At 44.0% G+C, this 18,556-nt stretch overlaps 1 protein-coding gene across 19 annotated transcripts in view; it reads left to right on the top strand.

Annotated features, from left to right (window-relative positions):
* TRERF1 (transcriptional regulating factor 1) overlaps positions 1 to 12,601 on the top strand; it is a 228,590-nt gene extending 215,989 nt beyond the window's left edge. For 10 of the 19 annotated variants that reach the window (XM_063707608.1, XM_063707605.1, XM_055389654.2 and 7 more), the window contains 3 exons: positions 1,138 to 1,344; positions 4,659 to 4,870; positions 8,873 to 12,601. In XM_063707608.1, coding sequence (XP_063563678.1) covers positions 1,138 to 1,344; positions 4,659 to 4,870; positions 8,873 to 9,197 — 744 coding nt within the window. In that variant the 3' untranslated portion in view covers positions 9,198 to 12,601. Of the gene's footprint in view, positions 1 to 1,137; positions 1,345 to 4,622; positions 4,871 to 8,872 lie in introns of all 19 variants that reach the window. The other 9 variants (XM_055389653.2, XM_055389638.2, XM_019030061.4 and 6 more) reach the window with 1 other exon arrangement.
* The last annotated feature ends 5,955 nt before the right edge of the window (positions 12,602 to 18,556 follow it).

Below are 18,556 nucleotides of genomic sequence, written 5' to 3'. Positions count from 1 at the left end.
GGACATGCCTTTTCCTTCCTCGTTTATAAAACAACAGGTCTTTTTACAGCCTATTTGGTGGCACAGTAAATGTGAAAGCACTTTGTAAACTGTAAAATAAAAGCTGAAATGAGGCTGATTGGTCCTCAGCCCTTTTGGGGCCTGCAGGAGCCGGCAACCCTCACACCTACCCTGGGAAGGAAGGAGAGAGCAGAATAAAGTAGTTAAGCAAGGGGAGAATGAGAGCCTCCTGGATCCCTGCCCTTCCATCCCAGCACACCCAGGGCACCCACTCCAAGCTATTCCAGTAACTTACTATTCTGTTAACCTTGAGGAGGTTAGGGACCTTCTGCTTAATTCTCCACATGGCTGCTGTTCTGAAGTGGGGAGAGGGGCCATAGAAGCAGAGGAGATCATTATTCATAGGAAATGTTTTTCTTGTTCTTTTTCATTAAATGCCTCTGGTAGGAGAAAATGAATAAATAGAAACATTGAATACACTGCTTTTTCTAAGCCCATGGTCAGAGACAAAAGGAAAAGCACATGACAAATAAAAGGGAATCTCCCCTTCCATTTTCTCTCCTTTCACTCTATTTTCTGACAAGACCAGAGTGGAGCTCCCCTTGAGTCACGTGCTTTCTGCACACTGCAGGTCAAATCCGGTATCTTGCATGGTGTGTTATAAAGCCTCTAAAACAAATCAGCACAGGTCCTTCTTTAGTCTCTCTCCAAGGGGGATTCCATGGTATTGTTATTGCTGGAAAACCCTCTTCACCGCTGTGAGGAGACAGAGCTACTTACAGGCAGGACGCAGCCTGAGTTTTAGTCATTTTAAGATCTGATGGTCTCGAACAAGGCGGGGAATCCTTGCATGTAGAAATTGCTCCTCTCTGCCTCACCATATCTTTATATAAGTGATGAGGGGTCCCGAAGTGGGGCAGGGGACTTACTTCCTTGACCTCGAAGTCCTAAGCATCTGGAGACCAACCTTTTGAGGATCACGCCTAACAGGCTCTGTCCACCATTCCTTATGCAGAAAGAAAGGAACACAGCGCCAGTATCCAGCCCCTCTCTCCTCTGTTGATCTGTGAGTTCTGTTCATCACTAAGAATGCCATTTGGGGATTTTCCCCTCTTGCTTTTATTACCTTAACACTAGACAAGTGAAGAAGAAGAAGAGTTAGAGGAGGAGGAGGAGGAGGACCCGGAAGAAGATAGGAAATCCACAAAAGAAGAAGAGAGTGAGGTGCCGAAGTCCCCGGAGCCACCACCCGTCCCCGTCCTGGCTCCCACGGAGGGGCCGCCCCTGCAGGCCCTGGGCCAGCCCTCAGGCTCCTTCATCTGTGAAATGCCCAACTGTGGGGCTGTAAGTGTGTCTGTGTCGTCTGGGGATCTGGGACAAGCGAGAGCCATATAGCTGTGCCTGGCTTTAAGAGATGATGTATTTTCGAGAGTGCTCTTCCAACAGTCACAGTTTGGCAGAGGGTGCTCCATGTTGCCATTGTTTTCTGCTTCATTTGGCCAACAGGTATTTACAGAGTGTGTGTTCTGTGTCAAGTACAATGCTGCGTGTTGGAGAACACAGAGAAGGCCCCCATGCCCAGGAGTGTGTGATTCCAAGCTCTGCAGTGAGCGTGGCCTCCAAAACATACATTCCACATTTCCTGGAGCCTCTGCATTCCCCTGGGCTGTGTGTCACACAAGCTTGTGCCCTGTCAACATGCATTTAAATGTACTAGGAGAGCCTGCTGCCAAAGATCATCCTTTTATGACATAATTACTTGCCCTACCTCCTGCAATTTTACCTATTTAGAAGGTTTTGCATTTCACATTTCATAAAGTGTTACTAATTGAAATGTCACTAATTTAAAATTGAGAACACTGTTACAAAGATTTAACTAAAGTTTATCTTTGTACTCTATGGTGGAGAAAAAAAAGATTTACTAAAAGTAAATTAATCATATAAACAGGCTGAAAGGGAGTGTGTGTAAATACAGAGGCTACTACTTTTCAAGAATATTAGAAGCATAATTTAGCTGAAATAAAACAAGTTCACCATGTGGTCATTCTTAGCACTAAAGAAAGACCTTACGGTATCTGTGCTGGCCTTGTCTAAGGCTCCATGTGTATTTTAAAGGATATTTTTAAAGGTTATTTCTCAATCTCCCGCTGGTCTGCCACTAGTCTGAATTGGTGAGCTTTTCCCAAATCAGGTTTCTTAAGGCCAGGCACACCTGTATAGGCAAGTTCTAGAGGGATTACCCCTCAAAATAATGTTGCCCCTTGCAGAGGAAGCCCATTTTCCTTAAGTCAGTGTGCTTGTCTTTGCTCATACATGATATAGGACAGTGCTGTTCTCCAGAGTGTACTGAATGCTGCTTACCTGTCACTTAGATGGAGAAAGCAACAGTCTTTAAAATATTTAGATCCTAAAGCAGAAATTCATTTGATTTGCATTTAAGAAGAAATGAAAATTAAAAAAAAAAAAAAAGATACATACGTTTTGCATTCACTTTGAAGAGAACAGAAGAGATTGCTGGCTTGTTTTCCATCTTTGATGTTTAATGACCTGGCCATTTTGTATAGAGTGTTCACTGCAGCATGATTGCGGTAATGACTTTAAGTGATGGTATTTCTTGGTGAATTTGTTCAGAAATTAGATGCCTCCTCAAATCATAGCTCTATGTACATTAAGTTGTGTACCAAATGGAAGTTATCTTTTACTTTTTCCCATCAAATGCTCAGCAAGTTAGATATTTTTCTGTTCCAATTTTTCTGTACATAAGAGAAAAGATATTTTTTAATGACTTTTAAAAATCACAGTGGAAAAAGCATGCTGGTTTTATTTTATTCCTTGCCTAACGATGGAGGCTTTGGTTGCTAAGTCAGCGATAGGTTTTTTCCTATGTAAGAAAATAAACAGAGCTTGGCCAGGCGCGGTGGCTCACACCTGTAATCCCAGCACTTTGGGAGGCTGAGGCAGGTGGATCCCAAGGTCAAGAGATCAAGACCATCCTGGCCAACATGGTGAAACCCCGTCTCTACTATACTACAAATACAAAACTTACCTGGGCGTGGTGGTGCGCGCCTGTAGTCCCAGCTACTCGGGAGGCTAAGGCAGGAGAATCGCTTAAACCCAGGAGGCAGAGGTTGCGGTGAACTGAGATCATGCCACTGCACTCCAGCCTGGTGACAGAGTGAGACTCCATCTGAAAAAAAAAAAAAAACAAGCAAACAAACAAATAAAAAAAAACAGAGATCATAAACTTAACACAGCAACTACTACAGCTAGACAGCCCAGTAGGTACTCCCCTTAGCTGATGAGTTTAACAAGCTGGAAGCCAGGACTCATCGGATTCAGGGATATGGATTTACATCCCTTTATAGTGGTGGTTCTGAACTGGGGATGATTTATTCCCCCAAGAACATTTGGCAGTGTCTGGAATTTGTCATAACTTTTATCATAAATGCGGAGGTGCTACTAGCATCTGGTAGGGCCAGAGATGCTGCTAAACATCCTATACAACAGAGCCCCCCACCCATCACAACAAAGAATTATCCAGCCCAAAATGATAGTAGTGCTGATGTTAAGAAACCCAGCTTTATGGCAGGATTTTAAAATTCTGCCAAGATCCTTCTTCTTTTTATCATCTGTATTAAAATTTGGGGGTCTTAAACATTGCTTCAACAATGGGCTACTGATTAAGGCTATCTACAACATAGAATATGTCAGAAAACCTAATCACTGTCTTTCAAACTGGATTCCTTAGGGTGCTAGGGCTTCCTCGGGGTAGATAGAGCTGAGCAAACAGGCGCAATTCTGGGGCGCTGTCTCCATTCTAGCCAGAGCACCTCTGCTTTTAACTTGAGCCTGAGTTTTTTTAGTAAGACCTGATTTCCTAAAAAAGAAGGAGGGAGGGAAAGAGGAAGGAAGGAAGAAAAATGGGAGGGAAAGAAGGAGGTAGTTATCATCTTTAAAAAAGTTTGAGGCCGGGCGTGGTGGCTCACGCCTGTAATCCCAGCACTTTGGGAGGCCAAGGCGGGCGGATCACAAGGTCAGGAGATCGAGACCATCCTGGCTAACACGGTGAAACCCTGTCTCTACTAAAACTACAAAAAATTCACCAGGCGTGGTGGTGGGCGCCTGTAGTCCCAGCTACTCGGGAGGCTGAGGCAGGAGAATGGTGTGAACCTGGGAGGCAGAGCTTGCAGTGAGCTGAGACCGCACCACCACACTCCAGCCTGGGTGACAGAGTGAGACTCTGTCTCAAAAAAAAAAAAAAAAAAAAAAGTTTGAAAGCTGGTCCAGCTCTCTCATTCTTCAGATGGAAAAAAATAAAGTATACAGAAGGGAAATGGCCCAACAGCTTTAATTATAGTAGAGCTGGGTCCAAACCCCTGACGTCTTGACTTCTAGACAGTAGCTTTATTCTTTATCCTGTGCCACGTCGCTTCTTCTCTTCTGATTGTAGCAGTGATGAGGTTTTGATTGGCACAGGATTTGTGGTTGTGGTATTTGATCTTTACCTTTTGTAGCATATGCCCAAAGTTTGCTTATATAAAACCCTTGTGCCCTGTCATTAGACAGTTTCAAGTATTCCATGTTTACCACTGAGTAACTAATAACCCTAATTTCCTTTTCAGGACTGTAGATGTCATGTCACTCCCTTTCTTCCCCAGGTGTTCAGCTCCCGACAGGCACTGAATGGCCATGCCCGCATCCACGGGGGCACCAACCAGGTGACCAAGGCCCGAGGTGCCGTCCCCTCTGGGAAGCAGAAGCCTGGTGGCACCCAGAGTGGGTACTGTTCGGTGAAGAGCTCACCCTCTCACAGCACCACCAGCGGCGAGACAGACCCCACCACCATCTTCCCCTGCAAGGAGTGTGGCAAGTAGGTGCAGGGGACCGGGGACTGAATCTGAGTTCATGATGGGTAGTCGCTCTATGGGAGCTGGGCCAGGATGGCCTGAGGTTTCTTCAATCAGAAAAAAGAACTTAGACCTCAAAACTCTTCTTCGTGTCATCTTTGGGATGGGTATGTAGTCCTGTTGCAGACTCAGAATATGGCCATTCTGTTATCTTAGAGCCTTGTAAGGATGGATATCTTCAGAGAGTGAACCTGTAAGTTACAAAACTTCACTCTTTCCCAGGAATGGCAGGTGGGACTCTGGTTCCCACTCCTTCCCTTCACACCCAAGCTATGTTCACTAGCATTACTCTGTTTGGATCCCCGCTGAATGATTTGAGAATGGCTCTACAACACCTAATCAGGAACTCTCTATAACACAGATGGCTCATACAGGGTAATCCTACCACCTTCGCTTACTTCTGTGACTAAGGCAGACATCACTAATCAATCACCACACTTTGCTATCACTTTAAGACAAAGCCTCAGTTACTTTTCGTTGTCATGCTTCAAGCTGCACAACCAATTAATCAGAGTTGACGCATGAAATAAAACCTATTTGTTATCCTCCCCTTTTAGGTATAATTTAAAAAACAACAGCTAAAGAAAAAAAGTAACATGAGATAGTAATTATAATAGCTAACATTTACTGAGCACTTACTTTGTTACATGCTTTATGTGTATGAGCTCACTTAATCCTTACATAGAAACTCCATGTGATACAGATGCTGTTTTTTTATCTTTGTTTTACAAATAAGGGTTTAAAAATCAGGTAAAATGACTTGACCTAAGTCACAGTGCCAGTAAAGAGCAGAACTGAGATTTGAACCCAGTTTTGTCCGAATGCAGACCTGGGCTTCTGACCACTGCTCTTTCCTTTTGGTTTCCTTTGTGTTTTGCTTTAGGTAGAAAATGCCAATGATGGTAAGATGGGTGATTCCCTCCCACAGCCTCCAGTAGAGAATTCCAGTGTACTTCTCAATGAGTCCACCTGACTGGAAGGGTACTACATTGTTACGAATTACATCCTTTAGGAGCCTTGCTGAGTTCCTCTTCCCCTAATTCCTAGTGCCTCAAGCATGAAAAGGAGTATTACCTGGGAGATATGCTGCCCAAGTGGTTTCTGAAACTCTACCACAAAAACATCCCTAGTTACATAAGCAAGGCTAGGTGGGACCTCTACTTATACATCCTCATAGAGTAGAGCAGGCAACTTAATAGTAACTGCTGTTTATCAGGTACTAACTATGTGCCTGGCACTGTTTTAAAGGATTCTTTACATGTTTTAGTCTGTTTTGTGTTGCTACAACAGAATATCACTGACTGGATAATTTATAAAGAAAATAAATTTATTTCTTATAGTTCTAGAGGCTGGGAAGTTCAAGGTCAAGGGGCCTGCATCTGGCAAGGGCCTTCTTGCTAAGTCATCCCATTGTGGAAGGGCAAAGAGAGGGGAGAGACAGCAAGAGGTTGAACTTGCAGCCTCATACCCTATTATAATCGGCATGAATCCATTCATGAGGGTGAGACCCTCGTCACTGAAACACCTCCCATTAGGCCACACCTTCCAACACAGCTGCATTAGGGATTCAGTTTTCAACATGTGCTGTTTGGGGGACACATTCAACCCATAGCACATGTACTGATTAATCTTTAAAATAGCCCTATGAGGCAGGTACTTTTAGGAGCTTCTTTTTTACAGGCAGAAACTGAGGCACAGAAAAGTGAAGCCCCTGTTGCAGTTCACAGCGAGCAGCCTAGTGGGGATTCACATCAGGCAGGCTGGCCTGGCCTTGTGCTCCTGGCTCTATGCCATGCTGCGTCTGATTAAGCCCAGCTTGATAGCACCCACCAAAGTGAACTGGAACTAGCAGATCACTTCCCCCCATGAAGCACAGGGATGGGAGAGGTGGGATTTGGTGTGGGTCTCCTCCACACCCTGCTGTCCTTCCAAGCTGGCCATGATGTCATTTTAACATCACCACCCACCACACACTGGTGCACCATGGAAGAAATGGGCCCCTGGATTGATCTTAAGGCTTTTTTTAATTGAAATAATGATGGAACCACCCTCAGCTGACTCTCAGTGAGCTCCCGCTTATTTGTCCTGGAGTGGCAGCATCAGGGTATCAGGGTCTTGCCAGTTTTCCCCCAGAGGAGCCAGCACCTCCCACTCATTAGGCTCAAACAGGCTACAATGCTACATTCCACCAGGTGGAGACAGAGGATGATTTAACTTAAAAAAAATCAGTATTTCATGTTTCCCGGCCATGTCTCAGTGGCATCTATTAAATGTTTTTTTTTTTTTTGGAGTCTTACGTTGCTTGGAAACTTTTTCTATCAGAAATCCAGTTATGATTTCATGGAAAATACAAATGGTTTCTGTGGCTTTTCCTAACTCAAAATAACATTAGGCAAATGTTCACAAAATACCTCTTAGAGGTGCTGAAATTATGTTTGTTACATTCAACCATTTTCAGTGTGTCCAAGCAGAATTGTGATTTATCAGCCCTGTTGGACTCAGGCCTTAGAAACCAGGTGTTTTGTGTGTGTGTTTTTGTTTTGTTTTGTTTTTTCCTTCATGAGCTCAGGAGTGACTAAAGAGTATTATGCCACCCCCTCTCCATAAACAGTCTCACACCTGGGCACACTTCTTCTGAAAAAGGTCCAGATAGTTAATATTTGAGGTTTTGTGGGCCGTTTACTGTCTTTATCATAACTGCTCAGCTGTGCCATTGCAGCACAGAAACGGCCATCAACATTGCATAAACAGACATGGCTATGTGCCAATAAAACTTTATTCCCAAAAACAGCCAGGATTTGGCCCACTGACCATAGTTTGCAGACCTCTCATCTAAAGAATTAACCCCAGCAATATATCATTTTATCCCCGGGTTTCTCAACCTCAGCACTGTTGGCATTTCAAGTCTGCCAATTCCTTGCTTGGCGAAGAGGGAGTGTCCTCTGTGTTGTAGGATGTGTAGCCATTATGATAATATCATGGCCGCAAAGCAGGGGCCTTAAGTGAAAGGGAGTAGTAGATGTAGCGCAGAAGTCAAGTACAATAAAGACAGGGGCCACTGAATTTGGCCACACAGTTACCAGTGACCTCGAGAAGAGCAATTGGGTTGACAGGGAGAGGACAACAGTCCACTTGGAGAGGAAGAAGGAGAGAAAAAAGAGATCCATCAAGTGCGTGTGGGCAGATCCTTCAAGAATTTTGACCGTGGGTTGGGCGCAGTGGTTCACACGTGTAATCACAACAATTTGGGAGGCCAAGGTGGGAGGATCACTTGAGGCCAGGAGTTCGAGGCCAGCATGGGCAACATAGCAAGACTCCATCTCTACAAAATATTTAAAAATTAGCCAGGCATGGTGGTATGTGCCTGTAGTCCTAGCTAATCGAGAGGCTGAGGTGGGAGGATCACTTGAGCCCAGGAGTTCAAGGTTATGGTGAGCTGTGATCACACCACTGCACTCCAGCCTGGGCAATAGAGAGACACCCTGTCTCTATTTAAAAAAAAAAAAAAAAAAACCCAACAACTTTCAACTGTGGAGGAACAGGGACAGAGGCCAAAGGCAGATGGTGGGTTGTTTCATGATGGGGACCATCAGGGCTTGTTAGCATGATTTAGAAGATTCTCCAGTGGAGAGGGCATGGTCAGTGATGAGGAGAAGGGGGAGGCTGAAAGAGAAAGAGCCTGTGCTCCAGACTCCGGGTGGACAGGAGGCCTTTGAGAATTCCTCCTCCATTGTCACAGGAAGGAAGCCTGAGGCACAGTAGGTGTGTTCTGTCCCCATCCCTTTCCTTGTAATGCTTGGAGAGGAAGGAAGAGAGGTGACAGGTCACAGGGGAAGGAGGTCCTAGAAGCCGAGCAGCCAGGGACTTTGTCAGACCACACACCCCCATTCCCCACAGGACACCTGGATTTCCAAGAACTCAGATCTCCTTCTAAATTCTACACACCTCTCTTTCTTTATTTTTAGAGTCTTCTTCAAGATCAAAAGCCGAAATGCACACATGAAAACTCACAGGCAGCAGGAGGAACAACAGAGGCAAAAGGCTCAGAAGGCGGCTTTTGCAGCTGAGATGGCAGCCACGATTGAGAGGACTACGGGGCCCGTGGGGGCGCCGGGGCTGCTGCCCCTGGACCAGCTGAGTCTGATCAAACCCATCAAGGACGTGGACATCCTCGACGACGACGTCGTCCAGCAGTTGGGAGGTGTCATGGAAGAGGCTGAAGTTGTGGACACCGATCTTCTCTTGGATGATCAAGATTCAGTCTTGCTTCAGGGTGACGCAGAACTATAAAGCCCTGTGTGTCACTTAGAGACAGTGAAAACCCACGGCCTCCATCTTCATTAATCAGGAAACCTGGACTGCCTGCTTGTTTTGTAACCCTTTTAAACTACCTGTTTTAAAAGTGGTCATTTTATTCAGGTTTAGAAAAAAAAATCCCATTTCTTTTCCTTTTATTTAAAAAAATTTGTTTTTGTGGGGGGTTGGGGGAATAAATAATTGGCACAACTATCTTTAAGAGGTGTTTCATCTGGGCTACCTTCTCATGAAATCATTCCCAGTAGGGACTGAAGCTGACCTTCATGTTCCATTGCATTCAGATGTCAACCATCCCGGTTGCCTTTTATCCCAAAGCTTGCTGTGAGTGTGTGTGTGTGAGAGGCAGGCGACCCTCTTAGTACTGGGGTCTTGGGGCCAACTTTTCCCATCAAGCGTTACTTTGATTCTGTTCTGACCTCATTCCATAGTTTGCAGTGAGCATGGCATCTTTGCCTGGAGATACTATGCTAGGGGCAGCTTTCCAGGGGCAAAGCAAGCCCTCCGTGTTACACGGCTCTCCTCCAGCTCACACGACATGTGAGGAGATGACCAAATGTGAAAACAGGTTTCCCCTGTGTTGCCCGTCATCCTTTGGCCCGTTCACAGGAATGGAGTACTGTATAATTTTAGGCTTTCATTCCCAGCAGTGTTTACTGAGGACCTGGTTTTCTAGAACAGGTGTGTCCTGTCCTCTTCCATGTTCCCTGGGGGCTGGTCAGCTCCAAGTTGTGGGTGGCAGAGCTGTGTTTAGCATGAACTGACTAGAGACCCATCTGGAGGCAAATATTAAGTTGCCAGGACTGCTTTCACTTCAGGGTGATTGAAGGACACATATTGAAGCACCTAGAATGCCAGAAAGTGTTCTGTTGCCCAAAAAACAAATCAGAAAAGCCTATTCTTTTTTGCAACGCTGTTCATGATTAGTGGAGTTCTGAAATTACTTTGTGCCACTTGGAAGTACTGTGAAACCGCATTCACTGGGATTTTGCTGTAATTCACATCCGCTGGACTGAAGTTTACCTTGATGTTAGCTATAAGAAATAGTTTTCTAACACATACGATAGCAAATACAAGACAAATAGCATTGAAGGCCAACAAAAATGGCTTCAGATACACCTTAGCTATAATGTTTGCATTCAAACAATGAATGTATTCATCACAAATCACTTACCAAAGCATTTCTAGACTTCTCCAACCTCCATGACTTTGCTCTGCTTCCTCCTGTCCCTGTCAGCAGGGTTGCTGTTTGTACTTGAAGGTAATAAACCTGTAATCCTTCAAAAATGCCATTTAGCCCCAGGCTTCTGAGCTGAGTCAGACTGACCCATCCCACCGTTAGGGCAAAAGTCAGGCTGGGACACAGCGCCAGTACAGAGAGGATCCTGCTTCATGCAACTCCCCTTTTGGAGTTAATGCAGCGTGATTTCCTGGGCCGGTGTTTTCAGGCATCGCCCACCCCAGGTATGCTGGTTCCCAGCTCCACGTAGGTGTGCCTATCACGCTGGGCCACTTTGCTGACAACATTCATAGCTTGACATGAGAGAGAATATCAGCAGAAGCATGAGAGTAGGACCTGACGTCTTTGACTCTGCAAAAGCATTTAGCACACACTCATGGGGGGGAACCGGCTGTGAGCCACAGCAGCCCCACACAGGCAGTGGTCTCTGAACTTCAGGAAAGCCATGGACAGAAGAAAAAATAAAATTCTTTTCCGTCATTCTATTTTCAAAGAAGAGGTCTTGGCGTTTTCCTACATCTTTTGTTTAGAGGGAAAAAAAAGTTTCATTTGCTGCCATTTCAGAAAGATTATGCTATCCCGTTTTATCCAAGCAGTTGTGAGTCAGGAACTGCCTGGGCAGTGTGCATCAACTTTGTGGCCGAACCATTATAGCTGTCATATCCTTGGCTGATCGTCTCTCCCAGGGACTACTGCCCTCCACTTAGTGTCTGAGGGTAAGCCTAGAAGGGTGCTGCTATTGGGTCTATGGAAGCTTATCTATCAAAGGAGCAAACATCCAGAAAAGTGTTTATAAAGCAAATGTATTGCCTCTGTTTAGAGATTTGCCCAGCTGTTCCAGTTTTAAACATTAAAAAATAAACTCAGTTGCCATGGCAAAAATAGAATGCACAGCTTACTTATAATTTTCCATGCAGTATAGCATAAGGATTTTTGACTTGAAACAACCAAAGAACTCCTCCTTAACGAGACAGTTCAAATTCCTGAATTAGTATTTCTTGACTATCAACTTAAAGAATGGACTTCCTAGTACAATGTTGCACTTATTTTTTTTTCTGAAATAATTCTGCCTGCATGTATGTGTTGTGTTTTAGCTTCTCCCCTTACCCCACCCCAAAGAACTTTTCTTCCTAATGGTTAATGTCTCAACTCGGTTACTGTTTACTATCAGATGGTTTTTCATTAGTGAATTTAGACCTCTTTGAGAAAGCTTGTATATAAAAAGTTAACAGATATATTTTATGGAAAAACCCATCTTATTTTCAAATATATTTAACTGCTGTTATATTTTATTAGAGGAAGGTTGTAAATATTTTCTAGGAGTTCTATTGTAAAGAAAAGTATTTTTGAAAAAAATTAATGTAATAAAAAGGAAAACATTTTTAAATAGTGGTTGTGATTGCTTCCTGTTCTGGCTTCGTTATGTTCTATTCTCAGCAGATGAATTGCATGCCTTCCATATCAGGATGTAATTTATTCAGGTTTGCACTATTATAAGTTGACATCATAATATCTAGTGTGCTTAACTGTATTTTCCCGGAATGCAAGTCCCTTGGTCCATATTAAAGCACTATGTATAGCATATTCATAATTTTTCTTTTGTAACGTGTGTATTTTTAATAAGGATTTTATGTAACATTTTGGCAACAAGAGGACCGTATTTTCTAGTGAATTTTATAATAACATTTTGCTAAAAATGTTTCTTCCTAGGTCAGTTTTTGTTAAGGTGAACCAAAAGTCTTATTTTACCAGGGGTTTAAAAAAAGTTTGAAGCTTGAAAGCAAAGTTATATTTAAACATCATATGTAACAAATAAATAAAGATGTTTTATAGACTTGTCCTAAAAAGGTGCATTCCTTAAAAAAAAAAAAAAGAAGGAAACTGGGGCATTCTAGGTTGTTTCCCCTCCAAGTGATAAGCTTTTTTTTTTCTTAATTATCACAATGCTTCTTCAAAAAGGGAACCAGGGAAATTTTATTTAACACATTCTAATCATTAGCCTTCTCAGAAAGTTATTACAGTTCCTATAGACGGGCATTCATCAAATGGAGATGTAACCAAATAGACACTGTCATATTTATTTGTGAAAACCTGATTCAATATTGCATCAGCTGCTCTGAAAATAAAATATTAATCTTTTGCGTTTTGTTTGGCTTAAATATTTCTTCTTTCTAGCCACTGCTATGACTTCTCAATGCTGGATAAATGCTAGTTTACCTGTTAATTGGTTTCTGTAGACAACAAGTTTAAGTCTGCTGATCAAATTTAATGATCATTATTAAAGTGTCCCCCGACTCCGAAGACCAGGACATACATTTCTGCTATTCAAGCAGTGGATGAACCACTTGGGTTCGTAAACCTTATGACTCAAACTGTGTCATAAACTCAAACTGAGTCATAAACCTTATGACTCAAACTGTGATTCAAGGGAGCACACTGTGACACACAGGTGTCTTACACTAAATCCTCCACAAAGTCTTAAGTCCACCCCGATTTATTTGCATTTTAAATCTGAATTTCCAAATTTGAGTAAGTTTACTTTTTTTTTTTTTTTTTGACAGTCTTGCTTTGTTCCCCAGCGTGGAGTGCAGTGGCACGATCTTGGCTCACTGAAGCCTCCACTCCTGGGTTCAAGCAATTCTCACGGGTCAGCTCCTCTAAGTCCACCCCGATTTATTTGCATTTTAAACATGCATTTTCAAATTTGAGTAAGTATGTTTACTTTTTTTTTTTTTGAGACAGAGCCTTGCTTTGTTCCCCAGCCTGGAGTGCAGTGGCACGATCTCAGCTCACTGAAGCCTCCACTCCTGGGTTCAAGCAATTCTCACGGGTCAGCCTCCCAAGTAGCTGGGACTATACAGGTCATGCACCACCACGCCTGGCTAATTTTTGTATTTTATTAGAGGCGAGGTTTCGCCATGTTAGCCAGGCTGGTCTCGAACCCCTGGCCTCAAGAGATCCATCGGAGGCCCGCCTCGGCCTCCCAAAGTGCTGGGATTACAGGTGTGAGCCACTGCACCTGGCTGTGTGTTTACTTTTTTTTTTTTTTTTTTTTTTTTTGAGACAGAGTCTCCCTCTGTCACCCAGGCTGGAGTGCAGTGGTGTGATCTCAGCTCACTGCAAGCTCTGCCTCCCGGGTTGATGCCATTCTCCTGCCTCAGCCTCCCGAGTAGCTGGGACTACAGGTGCCTGCCACCACCCCCAGCTAATTTTTTGTATTTTTAGTAGAGACGGGATTTCACTTTGTTAGCCAGGATGGTCTCGATCTCCTGACCTCGTGATCCACCCGCCTCGGCCTCCCAAAGTGCTGGGATTACAGGCGTGATGTATGTTTACTTTCTCATGGTCAACAGAAAACTATCGAAGAACTTTGAAATTCTGGATTTCATACAGAAGTTTACAGAATTTTACAAAAATAAATTTGCTTTAAGTGGGGAATGCCTATTCAAGACCTTGATCTAGATTCTTTTGGAGGGTGGGGGAGGGGGGGAAGGGGGGTTGTTGTTGTTTTTAAACTAATAGAGACAGGGTCTCACTATGTTGGCCAGGCTGATGTTGATCTTCTGGCTTCAAGCAATCCTTCTGCCTTGGCCTCCTGAAGTGCTAGGATTATAGACATGAGCCACCGCACCCGGCCTGTTTTGGATTTTTTTTTTGTTTTTGAGACGGAGTCTCACTGTTGCTCAGGCTGGAGTGTAGTGGCGCGATTTGAGCTCACTGCAACCTCCACCTCCCGAGTTCAAGGGATTCTCCTGCCTCAGCCTCCCGAGTAGCTGGGACTACAGGCACGTGCCACCACGCCCGGCTAATTTTTTTTTTTTTTTTTTTTTTTTAGTAGAGATGGGTTTCACTGTGTTAGCCAGGATGGCCTGGATCTCCTGACCTCATGATCCACCCACCTCGGCCTCCCAAAGTGCTGAGATTACAGGCGTGAGCCACTGCACCTGGCCTTTTTTGGTTTTTGACTTTAATTTTAGCTGTTTACTTTAGACAACCTATACCAAATAAAATAGCTATTCCTCTAGAAACTGTGTGCCTTAGCCAGTGCTGTAAATTTAAAGTCTACTTCTGGAGGCCTAATTGGAAGATTTTTTTCTACTTTTATTCGGTCAGTCGATCCTCATGAGCCACCATTATTCCATACTGTATTATACATGGGGGAGGAGAGTGTATAAAGATTGCTGTACATGATTCCTTCCTGCCAAGGAATTTAATACCTAGAAAGACATATGGGGGCCTTGGAACAGATTCAATTCCAGCATTGAGAAGAGCCCTATCAATATTCGGAATCCTCTCACCATCACCCACATGTACACAGCAATTTATAGCAGGTGCTCAGCAACTATTTGTTCAATGAGTTAACTTGTCAGTCCTCCAGGTATGCTCATCCATGTGTGCATTTGGCAGAGAGAGAATGTGTGTGTAGATCCTGAATTCCATTTACTCCCTATCTACCATCCTCAGCCACCACCAGCAAGCTGAGATGTGCTCTAGGAATGTGGATGAGAGTTCATGTTGACACAGCAAAGCATAATTAGGAAGACATTTTAAGAAATTGAATAATATATTCCTAAGAGAACCATAAGTGATCTTTGAATTGTAGATATCCCTGTGTAAAGGAGCCAAAGGGCCAGTCGTGATGGCTCACTCCTGTAATCCCAGCACTTCAGGAGGCCGCGGCGGGTAGATCACCTGAGGTCAGGAGTTCGAGACCAGCCTGACCAACATGGAGAAACCCTGTCTCTACTAAAAATGCAAAAAATTAGCCATGCATAATGGCGAATGCCTGTAATCCCAGCTACTCGGGAGGCTGAGGCAGGAGAATCCCTTGGACCCAGGAGGCAGAGGTTGCAGTGAACCGACATCACGCCATTGCACTCCAGCCTGGGCAACAAGAGTGAAACTGTGTCTCCAAAAAACAATAATAATAAAAATAGATATAAAAAAGGAGCCAAAGAGCTGATTACTTCCTTTATGTAAGAGAGGATCTTTTGGAAAGGACTGTCTTTAAAAACAGAACAACTGGCACAATCAAAATATGATTAACTGTAAAATATTTAATGTATCTATGTTTATTTTTTCTGGACATAAAGCAAGGTTTACTTGCATCAACTATCTAGAATCATTGGACTCCTGCTCCTCTACATGAGGTTGGGTGTCTGGAAGTTCAGGCTGTAGGAAAAAGACCATTAACGGATAGGCCAAGCTTCAGAACACTGTCCCTGCCCACACCGCATGCCAAAGAGCACTGTTCACAGCCCTACTCTTGGCAAAACCTGATGTTGCCCCCTACAATGAGTTCTACCTAGGCCCTAGCCAAGTCGGCACTTGATCCCAAACCATTAGGCCCCTAGACCGTTTGGTGACACGTTTGGCTCAGCCCAGGAAGACGAGAGAACCAAATCAAATTTCCACATTTGAGAGTATGAATGGAGAAACTTGATGAGCCAAAAGCAGAGAGCAGTGGCCATGCAGAGTCCTGAGGGAGCAGAAACTATTGGTAAGCAGTGAAAGTCCATCATTAAAAAGAACACATTTGGCCTCAGGAGTGAAGAGGGTATCCAGTCCCTAAGACTGTTTAAAGCATACCTTTCCAGTTCCAGGAACTGTCCAGACCACACAGGTCTTTAAAAATAAGCCCCTATTTCTTTTGGAGTGGTACTAGGGTGGTGGGTATTTCTAGTCCTATTATCCAAGAGATTTAAATAGAACTGAACCTCATCATAGAATCAGCACCAGCCCACTGCAGAGGTAGAAAAGGCACTGCTTTTAAGATGGTTATTGGTTTAGCTGTAACTAACTTACCATATGACCTTGAGTGAGTCATTTCACCTTGGGTTCCTCATCTATAAAATGAGGATAAAATCCATGTCTTCTGGTGTGGATCAGAGTAGGTAACTTAGGTGAAAGTCGTTTGCAAGCACTATAGTTGCAGAACACTCACCCAGCTGAGGCTACTCAAAGGGGACAGAGGCAGGCTGAAAGGCTTCACGGAAGTGCCATTTGGACAAACCAATGCAAACTTTGGAAGCAGCAACAGAGTTGGGAGTGGGGAAGCTGTTGGAAAACCCCATTGGCTGAGAGAAATCCCCTTAAGTGTCACAATTCAGAGAGAGAGACTGATTCTGAGAAGGGCACTGGGCAGCCTGCCAACATGGGGCATCACTGAGTCCAGCAGAAGGGCACACAGGTGAGGCCGGGTGTGGTGGCTCAAGCCTGTAATCCCAGCACTTTGGGAGGCCGAGGTGGGTGGATCAGGAGGTCAAGAGATTGAGACCAGCCTGGTCAACATGGAGAAACCCCGTCTCTACTAAAAATACAAAAATTAGCTGGGCGTGGTGGCGCATGCCTGTAATCCCAGCTACTCAGGAGGCTGAGGTAGGAGAATCACTTGAACCCAGGAGGTGGAGGTTGCAGTGAGCCAGGATCATGCCATTGCACTCCAGGCTGGGCAACAAGAGTGAAACTCCGTCTCAAAAATAAATAAGAAGTGCACACAGGTGAAGTGTGCTTTTTCCATACCCTGTTGCAAGGCCACACTGGAATCTCTGCCACACTTCAACATGGACTGAATTCTAGTAAACAGAGGCCAGCCTGACGGGCAGGAAAACTGGTTTCTGCTCCTAGACCTTTTCTATCTCCTAGATAGGTGTGATGTTGGGCGAATCATTCTACCTCTTCTTTGGTTCTCTTGCCTGCAAAATAGGGTAGTAATAACTATTTGAGGAGAGAAAAAAAAAAACTTTATATTTGTACAGTTCTTTATTTGGATGCTATAAAATATTCTCATAAACTTGATCTTTTTATTTTTAATCTTCTCAACAACCTTGTGAGGCAGGTGAGGTAGAAACTTAATGGCACAAATAGTGGATGACATCTATAGTGTATCATTACATGGCAGTATTGTACTAAACACCATACATTGGTATTGCATTGAATTCCCAAGCAACTATTGGAAGCAGGAACTACTGTTATCTTTTTTTTTTTTTTTTTTTTTTTGACATATGAGCAAACTGAGGCTGAGGGTAAGGAAGTAACTTGCTCAAGGTCACTCAACTAACTGGTAAGCCTGGGATTAGAAACCAGATCTGATTATAAGGCTAGAGTTTTCCATTAGGCTAAAATGCATATGTGAAAGCACTTTGGGGAAATAAAGCTTAGAAATGTGCACAAATGGGCCAAGTGCAGTGGCTCATACCTGTAAAACCAGCACTTTGGGAGGCCAAGGTGAGAGGATTGCTGGAAGCCAGGAGTTTGAGACCAGCCTGGGCAACATAGCAAGTCTCTGTCTCTACAAAACAATAAAAATAAAATAAAAAATGGTCGCAAACAGCTGTAGTTTTAGATACTCCAGAGGCTGTGGTGTGAGGATCACTTAACCCCAGAAGTTTGAGGCTGCAGTGGGCTATGATCAAGCCAGTGCTCTCCAGCCTGGGCAACAGAGTGAGACACTGTCTCTCTCACACACACACAAAAGACAATATAGTATTATAGAAGCAGACTTTAAGATGAGGAGAAAGTAAAAGGAAAAATAAAAATAAATTTTTAAAGATTTGCACAAATGGAGTAAGTTTTTTTTTGGAGACGGAGTCTCGCTCTGTTCCCCAGACTGGAGTGCAGTGGTGCAATCTCAATCTCGGCTCACTGCACTCTCTGCCTCCCGGGTTCAAGAGATTCTCCTGCCTCAGCCTCCCAAATAGCTGGGATTACAGGTGCACACCACCATGCCTGACTAATTTTTGTATTTTTAGTAGAGACAGGGTTTTGCCATGTTGGCCAGGCTGATCTTGAACTTCTGACGTCAGGTGATCCACCCGCCTTGGCCTCCCAAAGTGCTGAGTGCTGGAATTACAGGTGTGAGCCGAGCCACTGCCCCTGACCTTTTCTTTTTTTTAGACAGAGTCTCATTGTGTCTCCCAGGCTGGAGTGCAGTGGCACGATCTTAGCTCACAGCAACCTCCACTTCCCGGGTTCAAGCAATTCTCGTGCCTCAGCCTCCTGAGTAGCTGGGACTACAGGCACACAACAATGACACCCCACTAATTTTTTGTATTTTTAGTAGAGATGGGGTTTCACCATGTTGGCCAGGCTGGTC

Source organism: Gorilla gorilla, chromosome 5 (assembly GCF_029281585.2).
Source record: "Gorilla gorilla gorilla isolate KB3781 chromosome 5, NHGRI_mGorGor1-v2.1_pri, whole genome shotgun sequence".
Classification (NCBI taxonomy): domain Eukaryota; kingdom Metazoa; phylum Chordata; class Mammalia; order Primates; family Hominidae; genus Gorilla; species Gorilla gorilla.
The sequence above is the reverse complement of the archived record's forward strand: the minus strand, read 5'-3'. Positions and strand labels throughout refer to the sequence as shown.